At 35.9% G+C, this 12616-nt stretch overlaps 1 protein-coding gene across 1 annotated transcript in view; it reads left to right on the top strand.

Moving 5' to 3' along the window:
* NetA (Netrin-A) overlaps positions 1-12616 on the top strand; it is a 662627-nt gene that overhangs the window by 556795 nt on the left and 93216 nt on the right. Inside the window, exon 3 of the mRNA XM_081750544.1 lies at positions 7813-7962. Within this exon, the coding sequence (XP_081606670.1) occupies positions 7813-7962 (150 nt within the window). The remainder of the gene's footprint in view (positions 1-7812; positions 7963-12616) is intronic.

Below are 12616 nucleotides of genomic sequence, written 5' to 3'. Positions count from 1 at the left end.
TGAATCCAATGTTACCAGATGGAAATGGGTTTCCTACGGCATCAAATATATATGGCCATTTTTAAGACTGGCGGGAATTTTAAATCAAGCACTGGGCATTTTTATATTAATTTCGAGTTTACGACGCACCTGAATTTTGGAGGCAATTTTTCGAAGAAAAAAGTACGTGTTATAGTCAGTAAAATACGGTATATTTTCAAATCCCACTGCATTTTTGTCCTTTTGTGAAATTTCAATCTGCTGGTTTGTTCCGAAATGAAGGGTATAAACTATTCACGTACGGCCTCTTGTAGTTTTAACAGCTACTGCAATTTACACTTTATTTTCCTTTTGTTTTCACCGCTGCCCTGTTTCACTATAGGATGAGGCAAAAGTCCAGCAAAATCCTTTTACTTTTTAAACTGGTTGAGAAAAAATGAGGAAAATTTGGATGTTAGTAATTTGGGGGTAGGAACGCACCAGATGGTGCTACTTAACATCATGGCAGCCATCTTGAAATCCGCCATTTTGAATTCAGGTTCAATATTTAAAATAGGAAGGAGGCATGCGACACATGATTTTAGGCTAGAATTTCTCCAGAAATACGAATCTGAAGTTATTTTTCACCTAATTATGTCTATAGTTACAACTTGCAACAATATCCTCATACTCGTCAGTTCGTCGTTCAAGGTTAATTTGAAGGGTCTAACTACGTATAACGAACTCTTGTATGGATTTGCAAACCGTCCTTAATAAGCTCACCTCTTCCCCCCTACTTTTTGGATTCTAGTGAAGAATATATATATTTTTAATTGTAGAAAATAAGCCAAGTAATATACAGGGTGACCCAAAAGTAATATACAGTCCCGTACTGATCAGCTCACTGCACTTCATGTAATTTCTTATTGTTATCCATCAGGTAGACTAACTTTCTTTATTATTTGTTCTTAATGTCTTTTTACTTATACTTTAAGCTCGGAACAGCTGATGCGAATAAACCCATAAACTAGAATTGTATACTTCATTAATGCAGGGGTGTATACCTACTTTTGGGCTACCCTGTATATATACTATATATAAAACTGTTATATATACTAAAAACGGTTTTCAATGCCTTTCGTAAATAATGTTCTTTGGAGTAACCTATAAATTAGGGAATCCAACAGATGATGTCATAATATGATCACTCAAACCTCTGGTCTACAGGAAAAAGGCCTTGGAGATGGTTAGTAATTTGTTTGAAAGTGTTTTCTGTGCACTACCTGGCTTAATTTCTATATCTTCGGTATTCGTAATTGTCTTTAACTCAATTAATTCACTAAAATTAAAAGAAATAGCGGTGACCTTAGTAAAGAGCCTTAGTCAAGATGATGTAAAGAAGTTTATACACTTTTGTGTGGTTGTGACTGAATCTGTCGAGGTCACGTGTAATTACAAAATGAAACATTCAAGAATGAAACTGAAATGAAAATTTTTCAGTTTTACGTCCCACGGTTATGCCAACTAGGCTCAAGGAGACGGTGATGATGATAATTTAATAAAAATGGTGGAATAAAGAAAGTGGTGGGAAACAGGTGAATCCTGAGAAAACCGACGAACACGGTGTTTGTCCACCACAAGGCCTACTTGGCGCAATCTAGGACCATGGACCCCACGCACCAGAGGTGAACGCTCTACCACCGAGCCACCGTGGACCGAGTTTTAATAAACACATAAAAGACGTAATCCATTTGAGAGACAAGGTTATCGTTTGGGGTTGATGAGTTCTCATTTACTCCCCTGGGCTACACTCCTAATATATTCCAGTATTGTGTGGAAAATTTTGAAGATTTAAAAGTATTCTAAGTCGTGGAAGTGCTAAAAACAGTAACGTCTTTCTAAATGTTGTCTTTTAAAGAGACAAACACAATCCACTTTTCTTTATAGGAGTTTCTAAAACTGTGCAGTCTTTCATATTTTGTTTGATTACTTAAACCTCAAATAAAAATGAAAATGAAATGAAATTTTTCAGTTTAAGAATCTTCATCCCGGCGAAATTAAAATACCGCTAATTTTACAGTAATTATGTGACATCTTCAAATAGATAAATTATAATCGAAATGTGGAACAAGAGCGCCCTAGACAATATTATTTTACATGAGAAACCGTTATCACGACTCACTTATCTGCTTTCGATTTCAAGCCATTTTGAACAATCGGCATTTATTTTCGCGTTTCTAAACAGCTGAAAACGGAAAGCCTCTAGGTGACTTGTGATAACGGCACCTCACGCAAAATAATATTGTCTAGGGCGCTCGTTGTTCCACGTTTCTATTATCTTTTTATCTATTTGAAGATATCACATAATTAATGTAAAATTAGCGGTATTTTAATTTCGCCGGGATGAATACTCTTAACGTTCCGTGTTTATGCCGTTTGGGCTAAGGAGACGATGATGTAGGCTAGTGAGTGATGATGGAAGAATCGATAGAATGAGAATGTTGGAGGAGCTCCTCCGTGGCTAAGCGGTTAGCGTATGCGCCTTTGGCGTGGGAGACCCGGGTTCGATTCCCGGCGGGAGCTCATGTGGTTCGGATTCCACGCTAATCAGTAGGTCCACGTCTCATATAGCCTCGCTGCTGAACGGGACGTAAAACTCAAAATCAATCAATCAATGAGAATGTTGGAAGAAACGGAAATACTCCTAGAACATGATGCACTTGTTTCTGGGGTACCTTTTTCGAGAACCGGCCAAGTAAGCTTGTGGTGGACAACATCGTGTCTATGGGATTTCTCGGCGTACTCCCGTTTCCTCTCTCATTCTCATTCTACTAATTCTTCCATCATCATTTATTTGCCTTCATCGTCCATCTTTCTTAGCCTAAAGGGCATAATCATGGGACATGAAACTGAAAAAAAAAAATTTCAATTTTATTTTCATTTCAAATATTTCGGTGTTTTAAATTTTGACTGCCTGGAAATTCTTGATGATTTTGATATGTGAACCTCGCCAAACCCGGACACCGGAAGGGCTGACAAAATAAAAGAGTTTCCTCCCGAGATCGTGATGAATGCTTTATCCTTAATTAGCAACATTGGCATAACTGAGGGGCCCGCAGGACCTGCAGTGCGGGCGGTGGGGCGCAGAGTTTGAGGGCCCACCGCGAAGCAAATATCAAGAACTATAGGCTACAAAAAGTGAGCTGAATACGGAATATCCATTTCCCTTAACAATATTATTTACTTTAGAAAAGAAAAATATGCTCTGGGTGAAAATTCATCCATTCTAGCAATATCAGTTTAAAAGAATCATCTCAGCACTCGAAGGTTAAGGGAAAATAATTTTTGCCTTCTTTGGTGAGTATTAATTTTAATTGTAATTTTATTATATTCCATGGATTTATTAACCATTGTCTTCTACAGGGACAAGTTAATGGGCATGGGAAGGGGGGCCCAAAAATAATCCTGCGGGGGGGGGGCGACATTTTTGCGTTACGCTACTGATTAGGAAAACAATCAGGCTCACCAATTATGATTATAAATTACTGTAATATCATTCATTTCGTACTTTTCGTACCATACAACATGTTTTAGAAATATTTTGCCAAAGTATTTGCCAGAGATCCATTGTAATCCCAAAGATTTTTTTTCTTTTACAGTCACGATAAAGTTGTTTACTGTATTAGTACCTTTTTCTATTAAATTATTGTTGTCAAAAACAAAACGGAAAGGAACCACCACCTTCTTACTACTGTGCATCGAGTCATGATGAAAAGTTACATAAACTCTCTTCGTCTTCTCAGATCTTCTTTTTTGGTTCTCTGTGAAGAAATAAAATAGATTGGAAAAGGAAGAGACATTTGAAGACGGAAAGGCGAAGACACAACCGTAAATTTCCTGTCCTAATACTCTTTCGTCCTCTTTCTTCTTGGAACGCAAAAGAGGTAAAACTTTACTTCTATGGCAATTCGTGTGACGGATAGATCGAGCACAGCGACCTTTTCCGTAACCCCTTCGAGAAAGAAGAAACTTTTCCTTCAGGGGTCCTGCGACGGAAATTATGTGCGAATAAATCTGCACAGAGGTGACATCTTACGGCCAGGATGTGAAGCGTCTGAAATGAACAAGTGACAAGCGTTTTCTCGCAAGATTGACTTTATATATTCTCCTATTTCTTCACCCTCCACTCCGCTATTGCGAGTGTGTCTTTCAGCAATTTGCTGTTCCTGAAAAAAGATCATGAATTAATGTTACAGAGGGGCAATGTGTTTGAATAGGCGAAAATGTTTAGTGCAACTCTCATTACAATTGCACGAAAGTTGGGATAGAAATACTTTATTGCTTTTTCTTCGCATTGCATTTGTAATTGCCCGATATTTTATGGTCCATTACGAATGATTCGTTTTATAACAATTTGTTATTAATCAAACGACATTTAATTTTGTTGTTATTATATTTATTTTTCTAACTTCATTACGTCGTTCATATTGTTTAATATAACTTCTAGTAGGAAAATCGGTTGGCCTAACGTTGGGAAAATGGTGGTGATGCGACATACCAACCTTGGTCCAACGTCAGGTTAGGCCATTTTGGCAACTATTTTGACCCAAACAGTTTCCCATTCATTTCCCAACCAAAAGAGTTGTTCCCTGACTTTAACCAACGCTAAAGTAACGTATTTCTTGGTTGGGAAAACAGTTAATCCTAGTATCGTTGTATGAAGGTAGGAAGAATAGTTGGTTGGCCAACCATACATTTAACCAACGTTAGGCCAACGTAAGTTTTTCCGCTTTAGGCTCGCATCATCACCCACCATTTTTACCAAACTTCACCCAACCCCAACAGTGGGACAACCAACCTTGCTACTAGGAACTTTAGTTTCATAAGGTACAAATAAGTTGAGGCACCGACTGTACTGTTCTGAAATCATGTCATAACCTGGAATATCATTTTCATGTTAAAGAAAAAAGAAAGTAGATGAAAAATAAATATTGTAAATAGAAAATAATCTTACAAATAATTACTTAATTACAAAACCTATTCATTAAATGACTTAAGTAAACTACGTTAAATAACTGAGTTCAGGAAAGTTGGACATAAATTCTATTAAGTTATTTCTACAACCATTGCGTAAAAACAGACTTTTTCTTGAGTAGTTAATGGTAAATAAGAAATAATTTTCCAAATAGTTTATTGCCTCTAAAACCCCAATATGTCATTAAACTATATGTCGTTAATTTTATCTAATCAAACTATATCATCTATAAGTTACAGTAACTAAGTGTAGTTCAATTTCTCATATTTCATAATTTGGACAAAATATTATAAGATTGAAAGATGAAGACAAAGAACTGATTTCCAAGTTAGACTAAATTATAGCAACTGTACTTATCTGATAGAATTCCATGCTTCTACCAAATATCTAGAGGCAAATAGAAGAATGTATCACATTTGAACCGTTTAACTTAGTCTGTGTGAATTAGCTGTGTATAGACATCACATTGTTTTGAACCGTTCAATCAATCTGTGTGAATTAGCTGTGTGTAGGCCTCATATTTGAATCATTTAACTCAATGTATGTGAATTAACTGTGTGTAGGGATCTCATTTGAATAGCTCAATCAATCTGTGTAAGTTAGCTGGATGCAAGCGTTATATTTGAACGCTCAGCACAATCTATGTAAATTAGTTGTCAGTAGATGTCACATTTAACCATTTAACTCAATCTGTTTAAATTAGCTGTCTGTAGGCATTACATTTAAACCGTTCAATCAATTTTGACTTCCGAATTCCGGGATTTTTCAAAATCCGGATTTTTCGGAATTTAGGAATTTTCCGAAATCTGGGAAGTGAAATTTCCGATTCCGGATTTCCGGAATCCGAGAAATTTCGGTCAGTTCTAATTTTGGGCTATCTCTCCTTAACTATATTGTGCATGGTTGATTTGCGTCAGATGGATAGCTTGATGAGAGTACACTTGAACATCAATTTTGTCTTAACAGGTTGACTACCAAGGCATTATCGTGCGCATTGCCCCCAAGGTCACATTACTTTCTTTACATTATCAGTTTCGTTTGACCCCACAGTTGCCAAAAATACACACTTTGGTTAGATATGCAAGTTGATGACGTAATTATCCCCAAGTACCATCTTTGGTATTTATTGCAACCGAGATAAAAATTTGCTCATTTCCCATGAGTACCAAATTTGGTACTCGGGCATAATTACGTCATCCATTTGCATATCCAACCAAAGAATGAGGGGGAGGTGATTTTCAGTTTAACGTCTCGTACAGCAGCGAGGCTATATGAAACGTGGACCCACTGAATCACAAGGTGGAATCCGAACCCCACGAGCTCCCGCTAGGACACGAACCCCAGCCAAAGTATGAATCCCCAAAGACCGACAAGGGGGGAAATTGCATAAAATCAGCAATATTTTTATTTCCAGGTGGGAGGAACAAATTCCCCTTTTGTCCTTCCCTGGGGATTCATTCTTTGGCTGGATATGCAAGTGGATGACGCAATTATGCCCGAGTATCAAATTTGGTACTGATGGGAAAAGAGCAAGTTTTTATCTCGGTTACCATAAGTACTAAAGATGGTACTTGGGGAAAATTTCGTCATCAACTTGCATATCTAACCAAAGTGTGTATTTTTGACAACTGTGGGGTCAAACGAAACTGATAATGTAAAGAAAATAATGTGGTACTTGGGGATAATTACATCAACTTGCATATCTGACCAAAGTCTGATTTTTTTTTCAATTGTGGGGTCAAACGGAACTCAGCATACAGAAAATTTTCATTATAAATCTCAAATCGAGCAATAATATATGGACAGAAAGCTCTTATATCTATAATGCAATAACTTTCTTAAAAATAAAGGTACTTAAATGCTAAAGCTACCGTTTTAAAGCGTGATTTTTACTCTGTCCAAATACACGATAAAATACATGAAATTGAGTACCGATATAGGCCCACGCGAAACAAAGGAAAACAAGTGGCAACTACAAAGTTTTGGTACTCACGGCAACCGTGACGAGTAATGTAAGTACCATTATTGGTACTCATGGCAGTTAAGCAATGCACAAATTTTAAGGTTCACAAAATGTCTTCCTTGATTTTCGAAAACTGCGCATGACAATTTATGTTCACTCATATTTTCTTAACCTCAGTGACATCTATCAACTAATATAAGTCTTATTTTTGGTCACGTTTTTTTTTCTTTCTATTATACGCTAACAACATTGTAGGATTTGTTTTTCTTCAATTATGAGTGTTTCCATAACAATACATTGTTAGTATAAATGATTCATGCGCTTTCAAAAGCCTATATTTTTAAAAGTATTACATGTACAAACACGAGAGATATCCCAAGTTTTCTAGCACTCTTTACATGGCTGTTTTTTTTTTTCGTACTTTATTCTAAAAGCATATTGCACTACTATAATAGATGAATATTACGAAAATTCTAACACAAGAAAACTCTTTTCTTGCTTTACCTCCATTTTGAACAGGTATTAACCTCGTGCTGCCACCTGGAATACACAATACAAACTTGGTGAGTTTGCGGCTATTTTCATGTGTTTCTCGTGTTTGGACGTGTAATATTTCTGAAAGTATAACGAATTAATCATTTATAGTAGCCCTATATTATCTAGTTTTCATGTAGTGTTACCTGAGTGTTTCGTTTTTCCTTTTCTGTGTGTATTGTTTTTATGCTAATACAGTATTTGTTCTGATGTGTGGTAAATATTAGAGTTTTGTTTTTAAAAAAGTTAAAATTTAAAACGAATGGTTTTATTTATCCTTTTACCTGACTAACACAGCATTTGTTCCTCCTTCTTCTTCCAGCATGTGATTGTCATCCTATCGGGGCTTCTGGGAAAACTTGCAACCAGACTACAGGACAATGTCCGTGCAAAGATGGCGTAACTGGAATTACATGTAATCGTTGTGCTAAAGGATACCAGCAGAGCAGATCTCATATTGCACCTTGCATAAGTACGTTTCTTTTTTTAATATATAGTAGAATTACAAACTAAACCAACTTTTCTAATCAGCAGTAAATCTTTCTTAAAGGGCATTAGCGTCCACCTGCGGACCATTAGCCAGTCAAATGTTTATACCTTATAAAGTGTTAGATAAGTATTATGGTCACCAGGAATCAGAAGTATTGATGACTTTTACGTTTGAATAATCCCATCTGTAGATTTTGGCCTTTATGGAAACAAGTTGGTTTTGTTCCGTTTACCCTTATTTCACTAATAGCATGCTACTTTATATTCTTTTATATAACATTATACTGTATTTCACTGTAGCCATATCAGAAGTTGTGTCATAACACTTACTATATAAAGCGTACGTATTTGATGGTGTTAAGGAATTCCTGATTATCTTATCTTCATGACTGAACACTGGATTTCTCAACGCAACTGTATTTTTACTCATAGCGCTTGGATCACGCAGGAGTGCCTTCATTTCAATATGCCGAATTCCATTCTCTACAACAGTTGTCGCTAAAATTATGAAGCTTCTGAGCTACCGTACTGTTTTTAAATCCTACTGTGAGCTACCAACCAAAAGAACTACAAACCTTTTTTTTTTAACTTACATTTGTTTATTGCCTATAAACATACATTTCTAGTAAATATGAAATCAATTTTAATCAAACTGTATATAACAAAATGAAACTGAAATTGAATTGTAGTTAGTAATAAATAACAAATGTAATTACAGATTATTTTCTTTTTTTTTTATCAGACTTGTTAACTTTAATGAGAAGGATGAAATTCTTTTTTTCTTTCTTTTTTTTTTTGGTCATCGATATTTTTTTCTGGAAGTCGAATCCCCTAGATTTACTTTTACCCCAAATCCACTAGAATCCACTTTTAATCCAAATTGACACCACTGATCAAGGTTAGCCAACCGGAACCTTAACGCGATCTACCGAAAATGTCCTCGCGAGCTGCTAGTAGCTCGTGATCGACGGTTTGGTGATCACTGGTCAAACACAATAGGCCATATCTTCCAGCCCTATCTGAAGGTGTTGGACAACTTGTTGTCCGTTTTGGAGACAGAAGTAAATGCTGTCAAATACAGCAGGTTACAAAATATTTGATTTATACTTTGTCATTTGCCAATGTTTCACTTTATAATGGAAAACTCGATCGTCAGTTTCACTTGATAGTGGAATCTACAATAATCTTTCACTTTGTAATGCGAACCGCAATAATCCGTTCCACTTTATAATAGAAACACGATAAGCTGTTTTACTTTATAGTGGAAGCCCGATAATCCTTCCACTTCATAACGCAAACCATGATAATTCAATCCACTTATAATGAACACTGCGGTAATGCGGTTCTGTTTTTATAATACGAATTACGTTTATCCAGTTCAGATTACAATAAAAACTGCAATAAAATTACCGAATTACCTTACCCTCGAATCGCTGCTGAAGCACACAGTGCACTGGTTTCACGTAGTATCGACACCAAACATAGTACCTCAGAGATAAATATTTACAGCAGCTCATAGTTGAATCAGAATGATCTCCTAACAGTGTGAGCAATCTGCTTGGTTACCTACCCATTCCTTATCTCCAGCGTTTTTTAAATTTTGTTTGTATGTGTGGAACGGTACTATTATAAACTCACCTATCATGCTAGAGAAAAACCTACAGACTATAGAAGCTGTGAGAAATTTAGACATCAGACTCATATTTGCTCGTTATTTGTATGTCAACAGATGAAGTCATAAAAATAATATATATATGTGTGAAGGAAAACAGGAGGAACATTAGTATATTACGTATAGTAACTCTAGTTCTAGAGTCAATTAATTAAATCGTGTTATTAATTAGTTTCTTCGTAATGTTAAAGTTGTGTTTTCATTTTAATACTGATATCTTAACTCCAGTGAAACAGAGCTTTGTCATACGAGTTGATTTTGAGTTTAACGTCCATTTCAGCAGCGAGGCTATATGAGACGGGACCTATTGATTAACGTGGAATCCGAACCACATGAGCTCCCGCCGGGAATCGAACCCGGGTCTCCCAAAGGCGTGTACGCTAACTGCTTAGCCACAAAGGAGCTCGCTTTGTCATATGACTAGGTCATATCGGTAGGTTGATATGTTCTACCGATTGTCAATTCTAAATGTGTATGTACTAATGTGGAGACAGAAGTAAATGCTGTCAAATACAACAGGTTACAAAGTATAACAGGGATAAATTGAGCATATTTAAGCCTTAAATAATATATTGCGTTCAAAGCACAAAGCAATCAAGTGATCAAGTCACATTTCTAAAGTTGCGAGGAGAAAGGACAGAAAATTTCTACAGTACGCTTATCATCATTATCATCATCATCATCATAGGTATTCTGCCATTACTGGCAGATAACTTGCCGCAACTGAGAAGCTTCCATGCTCTACGGACTTCTCTAATCTCTTCGTCTTTACGTACGATCCATATTTCTGACCTATACTGCACAATACTCCACACGAAGCATTTTATAAATCTTTTTCTCAACTCTTTATTCAAGGACTCACAAAATATATTTTTCTCCTTCCTGAAGGCTTCTTTTGGCATTCCTATCCTTGCTTTTATTTCACGTTCACACTTCATATCATCTCTAAATGTATTACCCAAGTATCGAAAACTAGTCACCTGTTCTATTTTCTCCTCTCCTACTTCTATATTTGACCCCGATCACTTTGTTCCAATCACCATGGCTTTTGTCTTTCGAACATTTACTTTCATCCTATACTCTTCAAAGCCCTTCCACAACTTTTCTAACATTTTATTGATTTTCTTTCAGATTCTGCCGCAAGTATCATATCATCTAGCAAACCATATACCCTAATCATTCTACTTCCAAGCAAAATGGCATTTTCATTATGTAGGCTCTCTTTCACTATCTATTTATTTCCTCTATTCTGGTCATTTCCTCTCCTATTTTTACACTCATTTGTTGGTTCATATATTTTTCTTACGAATCTTTAATTTTTCAATTCCATCCCAACCTTCTTTAGAACTCTCTACAACAATTCCCAATTCACGTGATAAAACCGTTTTTTTTTTCTAGATCAATAAACACAACATACATTTTTCCCTTTTTCCATGAACCTTACACTGATTATCCTTAATAAGTCAATTGCGTCGTTTGTGCCCTTAACCCTCCTGAATCCAAACGGTTCCTCCACAAGTCTTTCATTTTATCTTCCATACAATCTTCTCTTCAATATTCGATGCAAAATTTTTGCTGCATGCGATATGAGACTAATTCTCACATCTCTCTGGATTCGATTTCTTAGCCATCGGTATTATGATCGTCTTCAGCAAATCTTTTGACCACTTTCCTGTTTCCTATTTCAGAGTCAAAACAATTATTTTTTTGTCTTTGTCCTCTATATTTTTAATGACTTCAATTGGTATAATATAGTCTATCCCGGTAGTCTTTTCATTCCTAATCTCGATTATATCTTTTTCAAACTTATCCTGAAGAATATTAAATCTTTTACCATCCTTGCGTACTTCATTTTCTTAGAAAAGTTCACTTTTTTTTATTGTAAGAGTAATTTACAATATCTAGACATGAATATTTTAAGCTGTGAAAGGAGCTTCAGATAGAGATCTTCAATGTTTTAAACTGTGGAAAGAGCTTTAAATAGAGATCTTCAAAGTTTTAACCTGTGGAAGGAGCTTTGGATAGAGATCTTGAATGTTTTAAGCTGTGAAAGCAGCTTCAGATAGAGATCTTCAAGGTTTTAAGCTATGAAAGGAGATTCACATAGAGATCTTCAATGTTTTAAGCTGTGAAAGAAGATTTACATACAGATTTTCAATGTTTTAAGCTGTGAAAGAAGTTTCAGATAGAGATCTTAAAGATGAAATGAGTACAAAATAACCAAGTTGGTCTTGATTTCCCTGTGCACTGAACGCGCCATATACAAGATGTTTGTGAAATGTGCTCCCTTGATTACAATCAATTGCATTTATTTTTTCTGGCGCGAGTAGCTAGTATTATAACGAAGTTTGAGGAAATTTATACAAAAACGTACCAAAGTCATATAACATCAGAATACCTTCCCTGATATAGATACCTCTTATAGCATGAAGCATCTTTAGGTTAAGGTCAGGATTTAGGGAACGTCAATAACCAATACTTGGCAGCTCAAGCTGCACGAATTTTAGATTTCCAAACTAGAAGTACCGTATGTTATCAATATGTATACGAAATCTTATAGAACTGCTATGTTAGTCCGTTTGTTGACAGGTTGTCAGAGATACAAGATAAGGAATATCAAGAAATGGTCTTCTGATGTGAAACAGAATCCAAAGAAAACGTTCCATCTCCTCCCTTATTCCTGTACTATAGTGACCACAAGGACACGTGAAGCCTGAGCTCTATACCAACCATAGAACTGATTTCCCTCACATGTGGTGCTTCGGAAGAATTCGGTAAGATTCGTGCAGCTGCCTTCCGAACGCACACTTGAGAAAAGGTAAAACATCAGAAGTACCCTAACAGTGTTGCCAAACTAAGGAGTCATGGTGAACGAGCGACAAAAAACAGCACTTAAAGAACTATAAACATGAACATTAACACTTACTTGAATTAAAATATAACAGTAATAATAGCGAAAAATAAA

The sequence above is a fragment of the Thermobia domestica genome, chromosome 3 (genome assembly GCF_964235325.1).
Source record: "Thermobia domestica chromosome 3, izTheDome1.hap1.1, whole genome shotgun sequence".
Taxonomy (NCBI): domain Eukaryota; kingdom Metazoa; phylum Arthropoda; class Insecta; order Zygentoma; family Lepismatidae; genus Thermobia; species Thermobia domestica.
This window is presented reverse-complemented; position numbering and strand designations above follow the sequence as displayed.